Raw genomic sequence first — 21,053 nt, forward strand, 5'->3', positions numbered from 1 at the left:
TGAAGGGAGACTGGAATACAAAATATATATATATATATATAACAAAAATCTAACATCTAATTTAAATTATACATTTCAAACACAGTATTTTCCCACATAGCCAATGATCTATATAAAACAAAAAATTGCTTTTAGTATATTTAGGATGATGGACAGTTTGAAGCATTGAGTGATCAGTCTGTATTAGGTAAACAAAATGTTAATCACCGACATTTTGGTTATGATATTAATACTAATGTTATTATATTAAAGCAGGGGTGGGGAACCTCCGCCCCCGGGCCGTATACGATCCGCTAGACCATTTGGTACGGCCCTCGAGGTAATTTATAAACAAAGTGGCCTGTGCCTGGTGGTGGGGCCCAATGTGATATACTTTCATGGGGCCCAAAATCCCTGGCGGCGCCCCTGCAGCGAAGGCACATCTTTACCCGCTGGTGCTGCACTTCTCAGAGGCGGAGTATACGTCCCGCTGCCTCCTGATGCTGCAGCCATTTCATGAAGTGAAGGAGGTTTTCCTTCTATAAAACAGCTGCGGGCAGCAGATACCGTGAGAGTCCCGGACATGAATTCATAGATCAAGGCAGACTGGTTTACTCTCCTGTTTTGCCAATCCGGTGCTTAAACAAATAGATCTACACTCCTGGCCGACATGTCCTTAAAATGAAGTCCGAGTTTGAAATGTATCTCAAATAATGTATGCACTGCCATTTCCCCACATAAACATAGCAGTCTGCAATTAAACGGTTGTCTCCTGTACGCTCCTCTTCCTACTTGGCGCACCGGTAACTTTCTCGTGCGCACAAGAGGCTGAGACCTTAGGCTGAGCCGCCGAATCCCTCGGAACATCATAAAAGCCATTTTCAAAGGTTTTCTGGTGAAGGTTTAATAGGCTACTGGATGAAATAATATGACTGGTAGGCCTATAGGTGTGAAAATTAAACACTTTTTGAAATATTATGATAAAATATTTTTATATATTTATAATTCTGCAAATATTACGATAAACTCAGTTATTTCGTGGACCGGCAGTAACACCTCCGCGGCCCGGTACCGGTCCGCGGACCGGGGGTTGGGAACCTCTGCTTTAAACTACACATGTAAATGCATGAAAAGTGAAATATTGTTATTGAAAACTTCAGAACCATTAGAAGGAATCTGAACAGTGAATATACCTGCATGTTGTGCGCACGGAACATGTTTCGTGTACCTCCTCTGTCAAAGGTGAGTTGAAGCTCCAGTCTTGCCAGTCGGATGACGTGGCTGAAGGTTGCGGGCGATGCGCCGACAGAGTTTCATTACTCACCGTTTGATCCATCGTTTTTCACTGTGACTGGTTGCTACGAGTCACGTGACTCAAGTCAGCCAATCCTATGTGGATGCGGTGTGCGCTCGTGAAGCGCTTACGCCATATGCGTACGAGAGCATCCCTAAAATTGCCTCTGTCATACAACCAGGAAGAAGGTGGGATAGCCCTACAAAGCTAACATCCCCAATCTTTCTGCATACTTTCTCCGAAAAAGAATGGGGTCTTCCAGGTGGAAGGTGGCAGCAGCAGCCTTTCTCGCTATAGTGGGCGCTTTATTACCTGTCGACGCAGATGAACATGAACACACGGTAAGACGCCGTTTTGAGAGGCCGATTGAAAAGGGGGAGCCTTGAAAATAATGGACGTTTGTGCTCTGTGTAACCTGCTAACTGTAGCTGCGACGGCTAGCACACAAGAAAACAGAATTACATACACGACAGAGTGCACGCCTGGGCCTGTTGGGTTATTTATCGATACTTGGCGAGCTATTAAATATATAGGCATTGAATTAGCGAGCTAACTTGTTTCCACTTATCGGCCTAAGTGCTTAAAGCTAACGTTTGCAGCTAGCTTGTTAGCACGTCTTCCTCACTGGTCTTCTCAAGCTTCCCTTGAGCACCGGAGGAAACTGCAAGTTAGGCTTGCTAGCGTTAGTGAGTTGTTCAACAACAAAAAAAGACTACGGCCGTTATAAACGTGAAAGGCTTTTAAGAAATCCAGACACACAGGATTTTCCCATAGTGATGTCTGCGATGGCTGTTATTTTCCGAAACAACAGCTAAACGTCATGGCCTCTCGCTATTTATTCTGTCCCCTTCGTTTTATTACACACAGATGCCGTAATTAAAACTAATAAACACATTAATAATGATGTATTAAAGTGTCTTCGTCACTTGGCATGGCTGTTTTAGGCATGAATTCAGTGGAAACGGATATTGCGTTGACGTTTACTTCCTTATCTGCAGCGTCGTTAACGTACACCACTTTTTGTGTTGTGTCTCACAAACGCAGTGATAAGTGTGTTGCATTTTCTTATGTTTGAATGAATTTGAATGTAAAAGATTAAATGGAAATGTGATGATAACGTTTCATTAAACAAGTCCTTTTAACCCCGGTGTTTAAATGAAATACACCTGTTTAAGTTTGGTCATTATTATGAGGGTAAACATACATTCAGAGTTATTTAACAGTCACACTATCTGTTCATGTTAAAAAGCTAGAATATGAAACCACTGAGACTAGAAGAACTGGTTTAGCATTCCTGGACTTCACAATAAGAGTCCTTGTGTTTCCTCTGCAGTACATAGAGAAGGAGGAGGTAGTTTTGTGGATGAACACAGTGGGGCCTTACCACAACCGGCAGGAGACCTACAAGTATTTCTCTCTGCCCTTCTGCGCGGGCTCCAAGAAGACCATCAGTCATTACCATGAAACCCTCGGAGAGGCTCTGCAGGGAGTGGAGCTGGAATTCAGCGGCCTCGACATCAGATTCAAAGGTATTCTGCTGTTACAATGACTTATTGGGCACACAACTGATGAGAGCATTGCAATACTACTTTGACATTTGTCTCTGCATTTGTCATGTACTCTGACTTTCCCAAACATAATTCTCACTTGTTATCTATGATTCTCGTAGATGAAGTCATGCAGACAACATACTGTGAGATTGACCTGGACAAAGCCAAACGGGATGCCTTTGTCTACGCCATAAAGAATCATTACTGGTACCAAATGTACATAGATGACCTCCCTATCTGGGGTAAGTGATCCATTTCTTTAATTTTTCTAAATGTCCTTCTAGGCTTGATATAGCGCTAATAAATTGGCGGATACTAAATACACATGCTTTTTAGCTTTCATTTTATTATTACTCTATTTATAAAGTACTTATTTTCTAAATGGTATCTTCCATTCTGAGTTCATTTTACAAAGGTTGGCAGTGACCCGGCTTCTTGTGTATCAGTGTGTTTATCTGGTTATTGGAGAAGAAACCAGTTCTTATTCATGGCCGGGACTATCCAGTCATTGGTCACTGACCAACTCACTGGAGGAGTTACTCTACACTTGTATTGTGTTTGAAATAGCTTCCTGAAAAGCATTCAACTCATTACTTGTGGTGGCTCTGAGCAATTCTTGCTTGGTTTTTTGTCAAGAATCTTTTGAACAATGCAGTGTTTTGGTGGATTAGCTGCTGTCTTCAGTTACATTTTGACGGATTGTATTTGTGATAAATGCTGCAAAAAAAAAACTACTCAAAAACATCAGATAAAACTCCTATTTAATTATATTATAATCATTTTATTCACTGGAATACTTTATGGAAAATGTATTGGTATGAAACCAATTTGACATTCCAAAATAATTAAATACATCATTAGAATGTGTTAAAAAGAGCTTCACTGTCAAACTTTTCTTAATGCTGCAACTGTGACACGCGATCACTGCGAAATTATTATGCAGTACGTGGTTATAGTTTGTACTGAGGCGTCACTCCTACTCAAACAGAACCGTCCAGGCTGAAGTTGTTGGTAGTTGGTGGGACTCTGGCAATTACTAAGACCGTATTGTAAGTTGCACACACAGGCCTTACTCACAATAAACAAATATAGACTTTAACCTCATGTCCGGTTTGCCAGCGTGGTAATCAAACAATTGCGCTTATCACGTCTGAGACGTTGATGCTTGACATACGTTATGCAGCAGCATCTGTAGTTAATCACTTCTTTCGCACAACACACTTGCAGCAACACTTCCAGTGTCTTGTGTTAGTTAGCCTCCTAAGGATGGTTAACTTGACTAGAAACGGTGCCCATCAACATCTATTGGTGACCTCCAGTGTTCACAGAGAATCATATGTTTATTGCATCACAGATAGTGAAAATCAAACGATCTTAAATAAGGTCATGATCAATAATAAAGTTCCCTACTTAAATATAAAAGAGTAATAGCAACATTGGGATTAAAATGTATAAATGGCAACATTGTATGAGTGTGTTCTTTATACATGATAACACGAGCATCCTGTTGAGTTGCTTCAGAGCAAATGTTTTTGAATGAAACAGATATCCTCAGAGATTTTGCATCAGATAGTTTATGGGAGGCCAGTTGGGGCCCGCTTTGTTTGCCCTGTCCGTTTGACCTCTTCTGAAAGAACCAGAATAATAATTCAATGCATGTAAATGTTATTAAAGGTATTGTTGGTGAGGCGGATGAAAATGGAGAAGATCATTACCTGTGGACGTACAAGAAGCTGGAGATCGGCTTCAATGGCAACAGAATTGTTGATGTGAATCTGACCAGTGAAGGCAAAGTCCGACTTGTGCCAAACACAAGAATAGCCATGTCCTACTCTGTGAGTACATGATCCACACAGTGGTTCTTTTTATATTGTACTATATTTCATGACTCTAGTGTTTGTCTTTTAATCTCATGTCGTATAAAGTGTTTATAGTCAAAATATGAATGTAAACCCTTCCTGTCACAGGTGAAATGGAAGAAGTCGGATGTGAAGTTTGAAGACAGATTCGACAAGTACCTGGATCCATCCTTCTTTCAGCACAGGGTGAGTTATATATCATTGTTTGCGCTGCATCGTGTAAGCCGAGAGCGCCGGTGGCTCGTTTCAACAGGGCGCTTATGACTTATCACAAAGCACAAGTTGAGCCTCGTACTACGAAAAGTTTGGTGTAATCTGCAGGTCTGTTAACCTCTGGCTGACCCTTTGACTCAAACTGCTTTTGTAGCAGGCCATCAGCTGGGCTCTCTATACAAAAGGAAGTTAGACTAATTTTCATGTTATCTATATATTTTTGTATCCACCAGCTAGTGGAAGATAACTTTGTTTCCTGCCCTGACTTTGTAGAGAGAAGCTGAGCCAACTGAGAACAAGCGTTAAAATAAAAAGCAGTATTTTTAGATAAGAGTAATGGATTCAGTTTGTTGATTACTTCTTTCACACAAATCAATAGTCCATGGTTTGTTATTGAGCCTTTTGATATTTGGTACATTCTGGTTTTGATAAAAAAATCTTTAGAAAATGGTTACTTTTTAAAATAATAATAATTGCCTTTACTTTTAGATTCACTGGTTCTCCATCTTCAACTCCTTCATGATGGTGATTTTCTTGGTGGGTCTGGTGTCCATGATTCTGATGAGAACACTAAGAAAGGATTACGCCAGATATAGCAAAGAGGAGGAAATGGATGACATGGTAAGTTATAATGAGCTTTAGAAATTAGCACATTGTTATTTGTTGATGTTAAATTTGAATTAAAGCGTTTATTTCTGTGATTTCAATTCCTTTTCTGTTTTTCCTATTCCTAATCTCTGTACTTTAATATAAGTGATGGAAGGTGTGATTCTATGCTGTGTAAAATGTTTTTATGAACTCCTTCTGATTTTGCATTGTCCCTGTACTCCACCAGGACCGAGACCTGGGAGATGAATACGGGTGGAAGCAGGTTCACGGTGACGTGTTTCGGCCGTCCAGCCATCCCATGATGTTCTCCTCGCTCATCGGCTCCGGCTGCCAGATCTTCTCCGTCTCCTTCATCGTCATCATCGTCGCCATGGTGGAGGATCTGTACACCGAGTGAGTAGCTAACTGCCTGGTAGTACCTTATTGTTCTCATTGTGTGTTTGGGGTAAGATAAGAGGATCCCGTTTGATCATCCCTATGAAATAGGTAGAATTGTTTTCTGTACGAATAAGGAAAGAGACTGAACGGGATATTAGAGGAAAACAAAAAATGGTATTGCGTTAATAAAGGAAAGTTACTCTGCATGTGTTTTTTCTTTAACGTTATGTCGAGTGTCATTTAAAAGGACACTAAACTCATATTTAGTGACAAGCTTAGTTTAAAATATTTATTATTGATTTTGGAAAAACGGTCCCTTTTTTAAGAGCTCTGTTAAAATGTAGCTTAGAGAAAGAGATGTGTGTGTTCAGACGTCAGTGTGAGAAAACACAATTGATATGAAGTACCAGCTTTAAGGGGAATCTCAGACGCTGAGAGTAGTGACCTCTCCAAGCTCCACTCATACCTCGGTTCTCTCTGCAGGAGAGGATCCATGCTAAGCACAGCCATCTTCGTGTACGCCGCCACCTCCCCTGTCAATGGCTACTTCGGGGGAAGCTTGTACGCAAAACAAGGAGGTAATACAAAACATTTAAATGCCTCACATTCTCTCCTCTCTTTATTGTCTTTATTTCCTGTCACACATGTCTCACGTGATTCTGTTTGCTTTGTCTGAACAATCCAGGCAGAAGATGGATAAAGCAAATGTTCATCGGAGCGTTCCTGATCCCAGCCATGGTGTGCGGGACGGCTTTCTTCATCAACTTCATCGCTATCTACTACCACGCCTCCAGAGCCATCCCATTTGGCACCATGGTGGGTTTTGACACAGTAACACCTCCCTAAGAACCACAAAGATATGAACAACATCCTCCCAGTCAACAGCTTCAGTTTGTGTGGCTGTGTGGTGTGATGTAGACTTTATCTATATCAGCCTGGAGCAATGACAAGGTTTTTTTCTTTCATTGAGTTAGTTAATGTTCAGGCTAGACAATGATCCTTTCCTCATCTGAGAACATTAAAAACAGATCACATCCTATAAAATACATTCCACATGATGCCGGGACCCTAAGTCGTAGCAGTTTCTCAACTCTGATGAGTTTAATTGTGCATTTACTCCCAATGTTTCTAAACTGAATGGCAAGAAAACAAAACCATGAATGCTTTCCAGATAAACTCCTCGGATACTTAATTGCAAACAGCTGTTTGTCGGCTCCACACAACACGCCAGAGTTGTTAAGTGTCTATCAGCGCAACATGAGATCCATCAAGTGTCAAGTAACGATCTTAAAATCAAACCACCAAATAGCCATGATCCAACTGCAGCGTTATTTCATCCGAAGACAATTGGGGCAGTCGTAGATAGCGATGGGTATCGTTAAGGTTTTAACGGTACTACTACTTTTATCGATACCGCTTATCGGTCCGGGACTCTTATCGGTTCTTTTGAAGAAAGAAATAAGGTAAACTAACTAAACAAATTGTGAACAAAATTAACATTGCTTTTTATTTAAATGAAATACATAATATTTCACATCAAAAGAAACAACGACGTTTTAACAGAGCGTATTAAATAATGTGATGACAGAATTGTAAACAGAATAGCTGAAACTTTAACAGAATAAATAACTCGGTTACCTCTAGTCATTAACCCATGTTTGTATAATGTAGTTAACTCCGTGTGTTGCTGCTAGCATATATAACACCTGACGTGGAAACGTTACTCGTGGACGCGGCTACAGAGCTGCTAGAAAGACAGTGGAACCCGGTGCATTCCTCCGTCTGAATGTGGAGCACTTTTGCTAAATGTTTAGACACATTGCTCGTGTTACCGCCCTTACATGCTAAACTCTTATTGCACTTTTGGCAACGAGCATCGAGACGGGTAAAGTTTAACCACACCTCGGAGCGCATTCTCTCCGCCATCTCCTCCGTGTGTGTGTTGCTGCATGTAGCAGCTGCTGTGTGTAAACTGCCCCGCCCCCTCGCAAGCAGGCAGGGGAGAGAGAGATCGAAAATACAAAAAATAAACATAGACGCATTTTGCAGTCTTCTTGCGTATTGGAAACGGAGTTGTCGACACTAAAACTGCAATATAATGTTTGTGTAGCAATAATACACATGACATATATTTTTTACATGTCTCCAGTACCGATAAAAAGACCGCTAACGTCGGAGCTTAACGGTACCATGGTCTTTAATAATTCAGCCCCGGGGCCCGTTTAACACCGGGGCTCGGTACCCATCCCTAGTCGTAGATTTTTTTGGCTAAACCTGAAGGTATTCTGATAATAACCACATTACTATATGCATTTGTCATCACTTTGTCTTATTTATTTTCATTTGTACTTCTATATCACAGTATTTTATTAAGGGAAAGCTAACAATCAAGCATCTTAAAACAATTGTAACTGTCGATTGTAGTCCTTTGTGAAATAGCGATGCTGATAGTATGGAAGTTAACACTTGCGCCTCTATTGGCTAGCAAGGAATGTGTTAGAGGTGTTAGAGGAACACATTGTATGTAATAGGCTTAGGGGCGGGACATGTATTACTAGTTGACCAAACAAATCAGAGCAGACTGGGCTCTGGTTTCAGACAGAGGGTGAAAAGAGATGCTGCAGCACAGACGGTGTGAGAAAAATAAAGAGCTTTTTGAACATTAAAGCATGGAGACATGTCCCAGTAGAGGAACAAAATATGAACTTGAAAATGGCAATATAGGGCCCCTTTAAACCAATTGAATTTCTAGGACACAGTCAAAAGGACAGTTGATATGGTGTATCTGAGAACACCCTGTATATTAAACGTGTGTGTTTCCTGCAGGTTGCTGTCTGCTCTATCTGCTTCTTTGTCATCCTGCCTCTTAACCTCGTGGGAACTATTCTGGGGAGGAATCTGTCCGGCCAGCCGAACTTCCCCTGCCGAGTGAACGCCGTGCCGAGACCCATCCCTGAGAAGAAGTGGTGAGTGTGGCCTCTCACATATACATACGTTTGTTGTATGTTGTACAGAGCCTAATATAACATCTTAAGAATTGTTTCTTTGTTTTTTTCGAGGAAAACAAATATGTTTAATTTACAATTATAATAAACGGTTACAAAAGCAAAAGTTGGGTATATTAAATGGAGACATAAGACACACTGCCACAAGAGCTTGAATAGGTACAGTCAGATAGCTAAAAGGACTGCTCCATTTTCTTTAGACATTAGTCCTAGTTCCAGGCCTGTTATATTGGACTCCAGCAAGCTGTATGGCCGCAGCTCATTTGAGTGGTATTGTGTGCTTCGGTTTGAAGTACAGGCTTTTTACGAGATGTTATTTTGTAGTAAGGGTTTGTTTTGTACTTGGAGAAGAAAACTCTGTACAATGGTTCAACCAGAAAGAGACAAAGATACCCCTGAACAACAGTTCAATAAGAATAAAAGAAAACAACCAATCAATGGTTGAAAATGTGGAAGCCTAGCAACAACATGTGTGCAGATTAAGATAATAACAGGTTAGTCTTGAGTTAGCACTATTGGAATACCAGCTGAACACACTCTTCAGTCTAACCACTGAGTAGACTGCAGAGGACTTAAGGAAACAGCTTCCTGAAATATTTCAAGCCCAATTGAATTGCTACGGTTCAATAATAATGAAGGGGCTCTTAAACTATTGTCGACTGAAAACAAATAAAAAATCGAAGGGGTATTTGGGAAAAAGATGGTTCCTGCAGTGTTTCCTCTGTCATGCAACAGTGGGGAAATCGACTGAATGAAAGTTTGAGTCATTATTTTCTCCTTCTTTTAGAGCATTCACTATTGAAATGTAAATAAAACATTTGAAGTTTAAATAGCCGTTATGGAAAAATAGAATGGAAACGTCAATAGAATAGCTGATGATACACTTGTAGCACCGGGCATGCCGTGTTTACATCGCTGTAGAGAGAACGGTGATCAATAGACAGTGAGGAAGTTGTACTTGACGCATGAAATGAATCCTAAGCGTTGTAGGGTTGGTGTTCAAGTGTTAGACAAGTAGGAAATGGCATGTCTACACATCCTCTCAGGGTAATGAAAAGTATCAAGCAATAAACCGAGTGCATGAACATTTACAGCCTTCAGAGGCTGTGTGGGCAGCTGTGACTTGAGGCCGCTGTCAGTTATCTTGAGTTTCCAATCTGTCTCCATTTTCCTTCTCATAACACTTGAAGTCACACACCCTTTGTTACCTTGTGTCAGGTTCATGGAGCCGGCTGTCATCGTCTGCCTCGGAGGGATCCTTCCGTTCGGCTCTATTTTCATTGAAATGTAAGTCATTGCTCTAGAACTGAACGTTTTTCTTTTATGTAGCAAGTTTATCTTTGCGGCAGGTGACATGTTTCCTGTCCTCTCTTCTTCAGGTACTTCATCTTCACGTCCTTTTGGGCCTACAAAATCTACTACGTGTACGGCTTCATGATGCTGGTCCTGGTCATCCTGTGCATCGTGACCGTGTGCGTCACCATCGTGTGCACGTACTTCCTGCTCAACGCTGAGGACTACAGATGGTGAGAGTTTGGCACCAGTGTTGACACCAACTTTCCCCGCACAGTGAAAGATACAATATGTCACTTTCCTGCATATAATGTCATGAAATGACGAGACAGATTGCGGTTTTTGAGTTGTGTATTTTAATACACTAATATTCCAACTATTTACAAACCTAGCGAAATCCATAATTTGAATGGCCTGTAGTGCTGTCATTTCCACTCTAGGCAGGAGTCGGCATCGATATATGACTTTCCATCTAGTTTGAAGCTACGGGTTTTTATTGGATACACTTTGAAGATAGTCCATTACAGCATATTTTAACCAGATAAAGGAATTTAGTCATCTCAAGTTATCAGAGAAACAAGCTGAACACACTTTAGCATCAGCCAAACACCTTCACAGAAACACTGAATTTGAACTAACACTGGTTTATTTAGTCTTTGAATGGGTTTTATTTCCCTGGCCCTGTTTGGGAGAAAAGACCTGCAGATCATTTGTCTTCTATTAAAAACCCTTCTAAGCGATGAACAATAAAGGAATCCTAAAAGAAAGAAACTAAGGGTAGTTACGGCAATGCTCCCAACAACTCCTATCATCCCACGCTTCAAATTCCCCCAAACCCATTGAATGAAAGACCCATAGTAGTGAGAAAGTAAATGTTATGCATTCAAACTAATGTCCTCGAGCAGTGGTTCTCAAACTTTTTTCAATAATGTACCCCATTTGAAAAAAAAAATGCAGCCAAGTACCCCCAAAAACTATTTGTTAAGGAAAAAATGTCTATATAAAGAGGTACAGTACAGCGCTGCACCATCAGTGTCGGATTTATTAAAACAACAACATTGTAACTGAGAAACACTTAAATGCTATATTTCAAATGTTTAGAATCCATCACTAAATTCATGGCAAACCAATTTTAACATCATGCGATAACACTAAGACGACATTAGTTGCATTGAACTGATCTTTTTAACAAGTTGTACAATGTAGTGAAACATGGGCTTGAGCTTCACTGAGGATCTTTGTCATTCTGACAGGGAGGCAAACTGCAGTTATTACACTTGGCGTTTTGAAACATGTGTAACTCTGTTCATATAAAACCCACACTGCTCAAACTTCGTTACTTTTCCTAAAATTTGTGTATTTATTTATTTTGGGGCGTGGGGAATGAAGAGAAAAAATATATATGAGCATTTTATGAGCATGGGATTTTGACCCCTCATATAAACATATGCATAATGCTGCGCTATACTTTGCGGCCACACGCCGTTGCCAAGCAACGCTTATTGATTAGGTCCTTTGATAAGCAGGCAGTCAAATAATTAACTAGAACTAGCTAGATCTGATAGATTTGGACATAAACGCGAGAGAAGTCTAACCGGACGCGAGAGAGAGATCAGAGAGCAGATCAGCTGCTGACGGAGAACACGCAGCTCTGCATTATCACAGCTCCGCCGCTGTGACGGACCGTTGAGTGGAGTAAAATACAGTTAGACCTAACACACTTGGCTAGTTTATCTACTCTGGAACTAGCTAAACTAGTTATAAATATATTTATTCTTTACTGTCGGGTCACTTGTTACAGGTTCAGCGAGCTGCACGAGAGGGACGGGCTGTCGGGAGAGGAAAAGAGAGCACCCTGTTTATTTTCCCCATTTTATTATCCAGAATGACTGTAAACCTTTGAATAAAGTAGTTAATCTACTATTAGCAGTTTGTTTAAATGCATTACTTATGTTTTTTTTTTTCATTAACATAAAATAAATCTCACGTACCCCCTGCAGTACTCCAACGTACCCATAGGGGTCCGCGTACCCCCATTTGAGAACCACTGTCCTAGAGTTTAGTGTTGGGAAATAATTTATTTCCCTTGCAGTCAGCCTCTTGTTCACCTGCATTGGTGTCTTATACAGAGCTGAGAGAATGATTAATGCCCCAAACAATGACCGACCTAACTAACTTTGGTTTTCTCTCTTTTCTAGGCAATGGACAAGCTTCCTCTCTGCTGCATCCACTGCTGTTTACGTTTACATGTACTCCTTTTACTACTACTTCTTCAAAACTAAGTAAGTGTAACACTGTATCAACCACACAGGTCATATACAATCAAGAGAGTACAAAAGCAATGAAATGCATTTGTTAAATGTTTCTTCTCTTGGTGTATTTCAGGATGTACGGGCTCTTCCAGACGTCCTTCTACTTTGGCTACATGGCTGTGTTCAGCACCTCTCTAGGAATCATGTGTGGTGAGTTTCAAATATAGTTGCTTTAATACTCTAGGACCTTCCAGAGTAAAGAAATACATCACTTCTCGACTCATAATACTCACAAAATTCCATTTACTTCAAAAAGTAATTGCAAAATATATTGCTTTACTTGGAAAATACTGCCTTTTTCATGAATGTGAAAGATGTTTTGTCAAAACAGTGATGTGAATTATTAGCGAATATGCAGAGCTCCGTAATGTGTTTCTGCAGCTTCCCAAAGAACCCTCTTACTTTTCTGTGACGTTTGCTTGTATAAGTGTTCCAGGTCAGACTCAGCAAACCTCTTAGCTGTACAAACCTGTTGTAAACGTCTTGTTTCAACTTGTCTCTGACACGCCGAGCTGAATCCCTCGGGCAGGAGCACCCGTCTGATTTCTGCTTTAGGCATTTAAACAACAGAGAGCAGATGGTCAAACAAGAAATAAACAGTTCATAATTATTCTACTATGGATTGCAGCCGCATCAATCAGGAAAGTGTTTAACAGCTGCTGGGTGCACACAGTGAAGACTCCCCAAAGGTGAAGCCAGCTGGTTAGTTAGTTAAAGTGCTTGATTTGTTTCTGAGCCGCGCCTGTTTTTTTAACGTCAATATTGCTAGTGATCATGTCGGTTTGATTGTGGGAAGCAAACATCTTCACTGTGCTTGGTTAAAGGGGCCCTATTAGGTTTTAGGGCGTTTCCCTTTCTGTACAGTAATATATGATTTTGTGTTAATGGTCTGCAAAGGCTAAACTCCCAAAGTCCCCCCAAAGTTTTCTCCAACACACTTCCCCAGCCACAGCTGGTACTGTACACCTTTCTCTGGGTGCACCACCTCCTTCAGGGTTGCTGGTATGTCACCTTTATTGGATACCTTCACCAGTAATCATTTCCCTCCTCCCGTGATGGATTAACCAACAAAGTGCTTGCAGTTGCCAGGCCACCTTAAAGAAACTCACTGAACTCTGTTGTTTTCCAGGTGCCGTTGGATACATGGGAACAAGTGCCTTCGTGAGGAAGATCTACACAAATGTAAAAATTGACTAAAGAAGCGAAGCAGCATCACAGGGATATAAATGCATTTGCCTCGTGTATCCTGAAAGACGGCGGGCACAAGTCATTCTTTATTCCTCTTTTTTTTCCTTGCAAAGAGAATGTGAGAATCTCACTTTGTACAATGTCGTTTATTTTTTCTTCGTTTTTCTGAATGAATTTCAACGCCGCAACTCAGAATCTGCGGAAAGAGATTTCAAACACAAGGTTGTTTTTATGAGTTGTTTCAAACAAACGTTGGGCAAATGTTTAAGGCTGACATCTTTTCCAACCCAGTCCCACCTGAGACCAGAGAACATTTACGTTTATCGCTGGGATAGTGTAGCTCTCTTCAGTGAAGAGGCCTAAGTGTATTGAGAGCCTACGTTCTGTTCAGTCAGAATATTGGAGTTGGCTTTTGCGCCCGTGTTCTGACTCATTTCTATTTTGTATTCTTGAAGTCCCTTGAAATATCGTTAACACGCAGTAAAGGTTTGTTTTGGTTAATGTCCACTGCAAAAAAAGATAAACAACTCAAGTCATTCCCCCGTTTTGACGATTCTTAATTCCGTTACAGTAGCAATCCATCCAGTTGTTGAGGGAGATTTTAGTCCTGCTGTAGTTCACTGTACAGACGAGAACAGAGGGACTTATCAACGGTTGAGGTACAGTAAGAAAACCAATTTTTAAATGGATGTTTGATGTGATCCCATTTCCCCGTTCACCCGGGGTTTTCTTAATGTTTGGGTTTGAATGAAGTCTACTTGTAAAGATAATATATGGATGGGTGGGAGTGTATATAACCTTAATAATGTACCTTTAGACGTAGATCCCAAATGTATTTTCGTTGTACAGATTTACTACAGGGTGTTTTCTTTTTTTTAATCTAAACAAAAAGGTTTTTCTTTTCCTCGTTTGGGATGGGGCTGGTGGCGCTGTTACATCTTGCCTGATATTGCATGAAGTTTTCACCAAATCATCTGCTCATCAAATTCCACTTCTTCAGTCAGCGCTGTCGAGATTTATGTTTTCCCCTCTGATTGTGAGCATCTTCTGAAAATGTAAAAGGTACATTTTGACAGCGTGCTTGTGGACTCTTTATTTTTGATTTCTTATATTATTTAAAGCTTTAAAAGCCTCTGCATCCTCTGGTAAGCCATTTCCCCTTCTGTTCTAACCCTAACCCCAAACATAATTTGTGAATGTCAGAAGCAATGAGGCGATGGCTTTGTTTCCACAAACGTACAAGGTGAAGTTTAAGTACACTTAAAAACTAGATGTTTTCATAACCACACACAGTGCTGGCTGCAGAGTGTTTCAAACGCTTTCCCCCCAATTTTGTGTAAATACAGTATGTACCCTACTTGTATGAGAAGTGGCAATGCCTTTTTTTTTTTTTTTTATTTCCAGTTCTCCCCACTGAAGTTGATTTTGGCACCTCATGTTGTGTACCAATGTCTGATTAGACATTCTGAACCTGCATATTAACTTGCTGTAAAAAGAGAAAATAAACATGTTTATGTACAGGGGTTATTAAGTGTGGTTTTCACTGAGGCTACATATTTTGGAGTTACTAGAGATGTGATTTACTCTTATATGCCAATGTAAATTACATTCGGTTCAATCATCAGGAGGAATGGCACATTCAGTTGCAAAACAAAGGGCTGACATTTATAAAGAATATATTTATTAGCATACTCAAATTGATATTTAAACTAAGTGTACATTTATTGTTAGTTATGAACTCCGTCTTTAGTTGACTTTCTCAAAGTACTCCTTGGATCCTTCTGGTGTTGGTTTGATCTGAAAAGTAAAATGTAAACTGAATGAGCGTTAAACTGATTTACTTGAAGCACAACAGTTTCTACACACTTCTAACAACATGATCAAAGAAAAGACCGTTTGCAACAGATCTTAACACTGCAGTGTCGGTTGATGGTGTTGGAGTCTCATGGCATCAGAGGTTGAGGGACTCACCGTCGGGGACTCGGGGGTCCAGCTGGCTGGACACACCTCACCGTGGGTCTCCACAAACTGGAAGGCCTTCACCAGGCGCAGCGTCTCTTCTACACAGCGGCCCACTGGAAGGTCGTTCACACTCATGTGTCTCACCACGCCGTTTGGATCGATGAGAAACAGGCCTCTGAAGGACCAAAACAATTAATCATAAACACTTCTGTAGTTCTAAAAAAAAAAAAAAGATGACCAAATGTACACTCGCGCTGGCATTAAGAAAATGAAAACAGTAATTAGAAATGTTTGGATCACACAATCGTACACAGCGACCTCTAGAAAATAATTCTAACAATTATAATGTGGCGTATACTTTATCTGCAACCGTGCAGTAACACTGGCTTTAAACAGGATGAATATATGTGCATTTGAATGCATGTCATTTAAAGGTGGGGTAGGTAAGTTTGAGAAACCGGCTCGAGATACACTTTGTTATATTCCATGGAATGCTCTTAACATCCCGATAGCAATGAATATCTTAAGTGCTTTGACAAAAAATCCATAAAAAAGTAATCCGTGGTACTGTAAAAAGTCCCGGCTTGGATGGCCTACCTGCCTGTCAGCCTGCCATCTGTGCTAGGGATGTTAAAATTCACCGATTCGCATCGGTGCACCGGCATAAACGTTCAAGATGCGAGTGCACCGGTTGAAAGAGTGCACATCGGCTACAGTTTGGGTTGAACTCGCGATGCATCGATTGTAGCGTCTTTGCATCGGTAAAAAAACGATTCATTCATATAATATCCTGTCAGCACTCAGCAGAGACGATCTTTGCTTCGCACTACGGAGGCCGAGAGTCTCAGTTATCAACACACATGGAAGTCGAGGAGAAAGAGAAACACAGCCCACCGAAAAATACCTACAAATCAAACGTTTGGCAAAACTCCGGATTTTTCAAGAAAGACGGTCAACTTGAAAAATCGCTCGCAAATTGTAAACGATGCCGTGCCGCTTTAAAGTACACAAGTAGTACGTGGGAGTCTGCGGCTGAAAAGAGAAACCTGAAAGTTAGACATAAGTTAAGTCACTCAGTGAGGTGTTTCTCCGGTCGTGTATTTTCAAATTCTAGCGATCTCGAGCTGGTTTCTCAAACTTACATACCCTACCTTTAATTGCCAATTATACTTGAAGCTTCCTAACTATTCAGTTTTCTACCCTTTGTTGTAAAAAGATAAATTAGTGATATTTCCCTGTTGTCATACGTGTATACATGACATAATAGACGTACCTCAGTGCGATGCCTGGACCCTCCAGCAGCACCCCGTAGTCTTTAGAGATCTGCTTGTTGAGGTCGGACAGTAAGGGGATGTGGATGTGACCCAGGCCTCCAGTCTGACAGAACACCAGGAAACAACACCTGTTAGAATAACTGACACTACGACTGCAGTAAACACATCAGACATACAGTCAGTCATTTGCCAACGCTCCTTTGTGACCCACATCAAAGAATGAATGGAAAAAGTCAGCGAGTTGAACTCTGCACGTGTCAGTTTCTGAATAATGATCAGAGGGGGAGCACCTTGCGTGGCGTGTTGATCCACGCCAGGTGGGTGAAGTGAGAGTCCACAGACACGCCCACCACCTCACAGTTAATGTCGTGGAACTCGTTGGCCTTGTCGCTGAATGAGATGATCTCTGTCGGACATACAAAGGTGCTGAAACAGAGAGAAAAAAAGATTCAGTGAGGAAATATTATCTGACCAAATTTAAGCGAGATTGAGAGGAAATCTATTATGCTTTTTGGGGTGTTCCTTTTCCTGTATAGGTTTTTGTGCATGTAAATGTTCTGCAAAGGCTCAAATCCCAAAGGGAGTTTCTCTCCTACACACTCCACCCTGCCTGAAACACTTCCATTTGACTCCATTGTTTACTTTGGTAACATTGTGACATCACTTGATCCAACACATTGTACATGATAGGCTAAGGTGCCAGCCAGGTGCTGCAGCAAAGCAGTATGAGAAAAATAAAGACTTTTTTAAACATTGAAGCATGTCACAGTAGAGGCACACAATACAAATGCACATAATATGACCTCTTAATTTTGAGGACTTTTATTATACAAGTCTGGTTTTACAGCCTGTTGTGGTTGGATGAAATGTTATGTTTGATAAGTAACCGTGCATTTGCATGAACATGTGGAACTGCATTTCTCTTTCTTACATTTTTGCTTTACTGTAAAGGTTCGCTGGGACTGCTCTCATGTTTTTTTTGTAAAAGTTTATATTTTATTTTCCTTTTACATTAACTGCTATTTTACTGCTTTTTTTCTCATGTTACCGTTTTATGTTTGGAAACAAATTAATAATTGTTTTCTTTTTTCAAACGAGATGACTTTCATTCAACAGTCTACTGAGCTACATAAAAGTACAATATCACTCAATGTGCATTTCAATCAAAGGGTATTAAGAGCCCTTCTTCTTTTTTGCATGTCACAAACACTCACAAGTCCAGTGGGTAGAAGAAGAGGACCAGGTATTTGCCCTTGAAGTCAGCGAGGCTCATCTCCTTGAACTCGCCATTGCTGACAGCTGTGCCCTTGAAATCAGGAGCCGCCTGGGTGACAGCAGGGGCCCATCTGGAAGCGCCTGATATAGAAAAGACCATTTATTCTTTCTAACTATTTTCTTAGTAAAAACCAAGGGAACATACAGTGTATAGTACAGAGAACTCTGTGTGCAATCTTATTTATAACATTGATGGAACATGTCTGTTTGTGCAACTGTAAAGAACCTGACAGTGTACACAGTAAACTGATCAGTAAGTTAACCAAACATTTTTTGGAATATTTTACATGTGTAAAGATAAGGCGTAACATGTATTATTGAAATACATTTAAATAACAAAAACAAAATGTTTAATATTCTGATATTATTGCTCTGCTATAACCTGAGGACTTGCTTTTATAACAACTCCAGAGAACAATACATGATGTATATTACTTATTGTAAGTCGCTTTGGATAAAAGCGTCAGCTAAATCCAATGTAATATTATCCTGCACATGAAGATAACCACTTCTTGACACTGAAACATCTTTGAGAGAACAATATACTGTAGATTTGGTGATTATTTTGTGAAAAACTTCAAACAATAAACACAATTGGCCAAACCAATCTCCCGTGTTTTGCCCTCAAGTCAAAGAGATTAAGTTTACATATTAAGTCATTGAAATGGTTGCAGATACATTTTTAGATGGACAATAAATGGTGTGTGCTGTAGAGTTTAATCAGCATTCGACTGTATATCGTGTGACTTCAGTACATACTGGTAGAGAAACCGGCTCTCTGCAGTGACGGCGCGCTGAGGATCCTCCTAGCTCCAGACGCTCCACGCTGACAGGAGTCTGTGACTTTCAACCCTCCTGCTGCAACCTTAGCCTTAAAATGTTTATAAATTCAACATGAACAATCCAGAAATACACTGGAAAGAAAATCTCAAGATATTTTGTGAGTAACTTCACAACACCTATGTCTAAAGGATGAACCATCCATGTCTGTTTCAATTGTATTGAGACATATTAGTTCTATTTGATTATTTGTAGATATGAAGCCCCATATGTCATTATTATCAAAGTGCATGTTTTTTTGTATATATATATATATATATATATATATCTGCATTTCTGTTATGCCAACATGGACCACCACGTGTGATATAAAATGCTTAGTTTAGGATAATTCCCGGATTTGTCATAATATGAAAAAGACGACGCTGCACTCAGTCATGGAGTTTGTTGTGATCACACTCTGAACAGTGATATCACAGCAGGAATCTCCATCAGCGGCCAAGAGCAGAACACCTGCTGAGAAAGCTCTAATTGGTGTTAATAACGAGAGTGAGGACAAGCACGTTAAAAATAACTGCAGGTCTGATGTGAAGTCAATGTTGTGGAATTAGAAAATAATGTCTCCGTGAAGAAAATACCAAAAATTATATATTTATATTGCATTCTCTGACAGATTAGTTAACTAGTATTAGTAAGGGAGTGTTCTGTAATAAATAAAGGATGATTTTCTTTGTATTTAATTTGATTTAAAGTTGATCATTTAACTAACTTTGTCTTTTTAAGGATATTGTTCAAGTTCAAACAGGTTACTGCTACTCTGATTATATGCAAATATTACACAATACCTAAAAACATCAAGACCAGGAAAATATTACATGTATGTGTGCTCGTTAGCTGGCACAGTGTAACATTGAATTTAACATACTTTTGTATGATGTAATGCTATTCTAATTGGGGGGAAAAGGGTCCATTGTGTGGAATGATTTATAATGTAACACAATATGCAGATATACTCAGCAGATTGAGAAACAAACATACAGAGTCGGTGGCTCCGCACTTTTAGCTTTCACAGACCCAAGTCATGCAGCAACATAAAGACGTTATTAAATCACATTCATATATTTACTTATTTGCATGGTTAATATAACATAATTGAGTAACCTACCAAGCGAAGCTACTTCTGTTGCTACAACTTTAGAATGAATCCTTACTTATGATCCTTACATGCACTGCTAAAAATATTTAAGAAGATTAACTAGATATATTTTGTAAACCATTTTAGTACACAACAGCGGCCGCGGACCAGAGGTTTGTCAGTACTGTGTCAGTTGGTGCTCGGGTTCATTTAAATGTGCGACACACGTGCGAGTACACAAATACATCGTTTCCTGCTATTGATACAGTTATTAGTTAATAATAAATAGCATACTAAGCATAAATACTTTAAATATAAACATGTGACGCTATGTTGGAGAAGTTTCACTCACAGATGTCCTCAGAAGTCTCCCGATAGAGGCTGCCATTTTGGATTGTCTGTCAGAGGAGGGCGGCCGGTTTGTTAAACAGGTCGTTGCGTCATGTACGCACGTGCTCGACGTAAACCTGTGCTCTGAAAAAATATGAACATAAAATTATTCACTTATATAATATAATGCACCAAAAAAAGTTGATTATCCGAAGATACCTGGACCCAGCTGGAACCAGTCACTGGTAAACAGGATGCTGTAAACACTTTAAATAAATCATGCTGCTTTCAGGTGCTCGTATGTACCATGGACATTAAGAACCTCAGGTGTTGAGAAAATGATAAATGTACTCAACCTAATAGCACTTTGCATTACAACTTGAACCAAAACATGCTTAAAAAATGAAGGCTTAGTCACTGACCTAGTAAACTGAAATAGCAGTCTATAAAACAATTATATATTTGAAAAGGTTGAACATATTTTACTTAAATATTCAATTATACCCCAAATGTCCCTTACATTTTTTTGTATGGCTTTTCTTTAAATCAATAAATAACGTCTGCGAAGTTTTGCGTTTCATACTTTTAGCATAAACTGCACTCTTAAAATTAACATA

General features: G+C 39.9%; 2 protein-coding genes across 2 annotated transcripts; one reads left to right on the forward strand and one right to left on the reverse strand.

Annotated features, from left to right (window-relative positions):
• Positions 1 to 1,420: 1,420 nt before the first annotated feature.
• Positions 1,421 to 15,200, forward strand: tm9sf3 (transmembrane 9 superfamily member 3). The gene is made up of 15 exons (XM_034100150.2): positions 1,421 to 1,614; positions 2,607 to 2,802; positions 2,943 to 3,065; positions 4,498 to 4,658; positions 4,791 to 4,868; positions 5,385 to 5,516; positions 5,731 to 5,897; positions 6,366 to 6,460; positions 6,568 to 6,698; positions 8,709 to 8,848; positions 10,106 to 10,174; positions 10,267 to 10,413; positions 12,379 to 12,462; positions 12,566 to 12,642; positions 13,622 to 15,200. The coding sequence occupies exons 1-15, from the start codon at positions 1,522 to 1,524 to the stop codon at positions 13,687 to 13,689; spliced, it is 1,761 nt and encodes a 586-aa protein (XP_033956041.1). The 5' UTR covers positions 1,421 to 1,521; the 3' UTR covers positions 13,690 to 15,200.
• Positions 15,201 to 15,339: 139 nt separating this feature from the next.
• On the reverse strand, positions 15,340 to 20,717 carry prdx3 (peroxiredoxin 3). The gene is made up of 8 exons (XM_034100151.2): positions 20,656 to 20,717; positions 20,459 to 20,580; positions 18,951 to 19,062; positions 18,131 to 18,272; positions 17,207 to 17,342; positions 16,916 to 17,019; positions 15,652 to 15,817; positions 15,340 to 15,477 (listed from the first exon to the last, which is right to left on the reverse strand). The coding sequence occupies exons 2-8, from the start codon at positions 20,492 to 20,494 to the stop codon at positions 15,427 to 15,429; spliced, it is 747 nt and encodes a 248-aa protein (XP_033956042.1). The 5' UTR covers positions 20,495 to 20,580; positions 20,656 to 20,717; the 3' UTR covers positions 15,340 to 15,426.
• Positions 20,718 to 21,053: the final 336 nt, after the last annotated feature.

This window comes from Pseudochaenichthys georgianus, chromosome 15, assembly GCF_902827115.2.
Source record: "Pseudochaenichthys georgianus chromosome 15, fPseGeo1.2, whole genome shotgun sequence".
NCBI classification, from domain to species: Eukaryota; Metazoa; Chordata; class Actinopteri; order Perciformes; family Channichthyidae; genus Pseudochaenichthys; species Pseudochaenichthys georgianus.

Excerpts from the sequence above, each read along its gene's own strand:
- prdx3 (XM_034100151.2), bottom strand. The coding sequence starts at position 20,494 with ATGGCAGCCTCTATCGGGAGACTTCTGAGGACATCT. Across the intron at positions 15,818-16,915 it reads GGTCCAGGCATCGCACTGAG|AGGCCTGTTTCTCATCGATC; the intron begins GTACGTCTATTA and ends TTGGTCCTTCAG. Across the intron at positions 15,478-15,651 it reads GGACCCCCGAGTCCCCGACG|ATCAAACCAACACCAGAAGG; the intron begins GTGAGTCCCTCA and ends TTTACTTTTCAG.
- tm9sf3 (XM_034100150.2), top strand. The coding sequence starts at position 1,522 with ATGGGGTCTTCCAGGTGGAAGGTGGCAGCAGCAGCCTTTCTCGCTATA. Across the intron at positions 5,517-5,730 it reads AGGAGGAAATGGATGACATG|GACCGAGACCTGGGAGATGA; the intron begins GTAAGTTATAAT and ends GTACTCCACCAG. Across the intron at positions 10,175-10,266 it reads GGCTCTATTTTCATTGAAAT|GTACTTCATCTTCACGTCCT; the intron begins GTAAGTCATTGC and ends TCTCTTCTTCAG.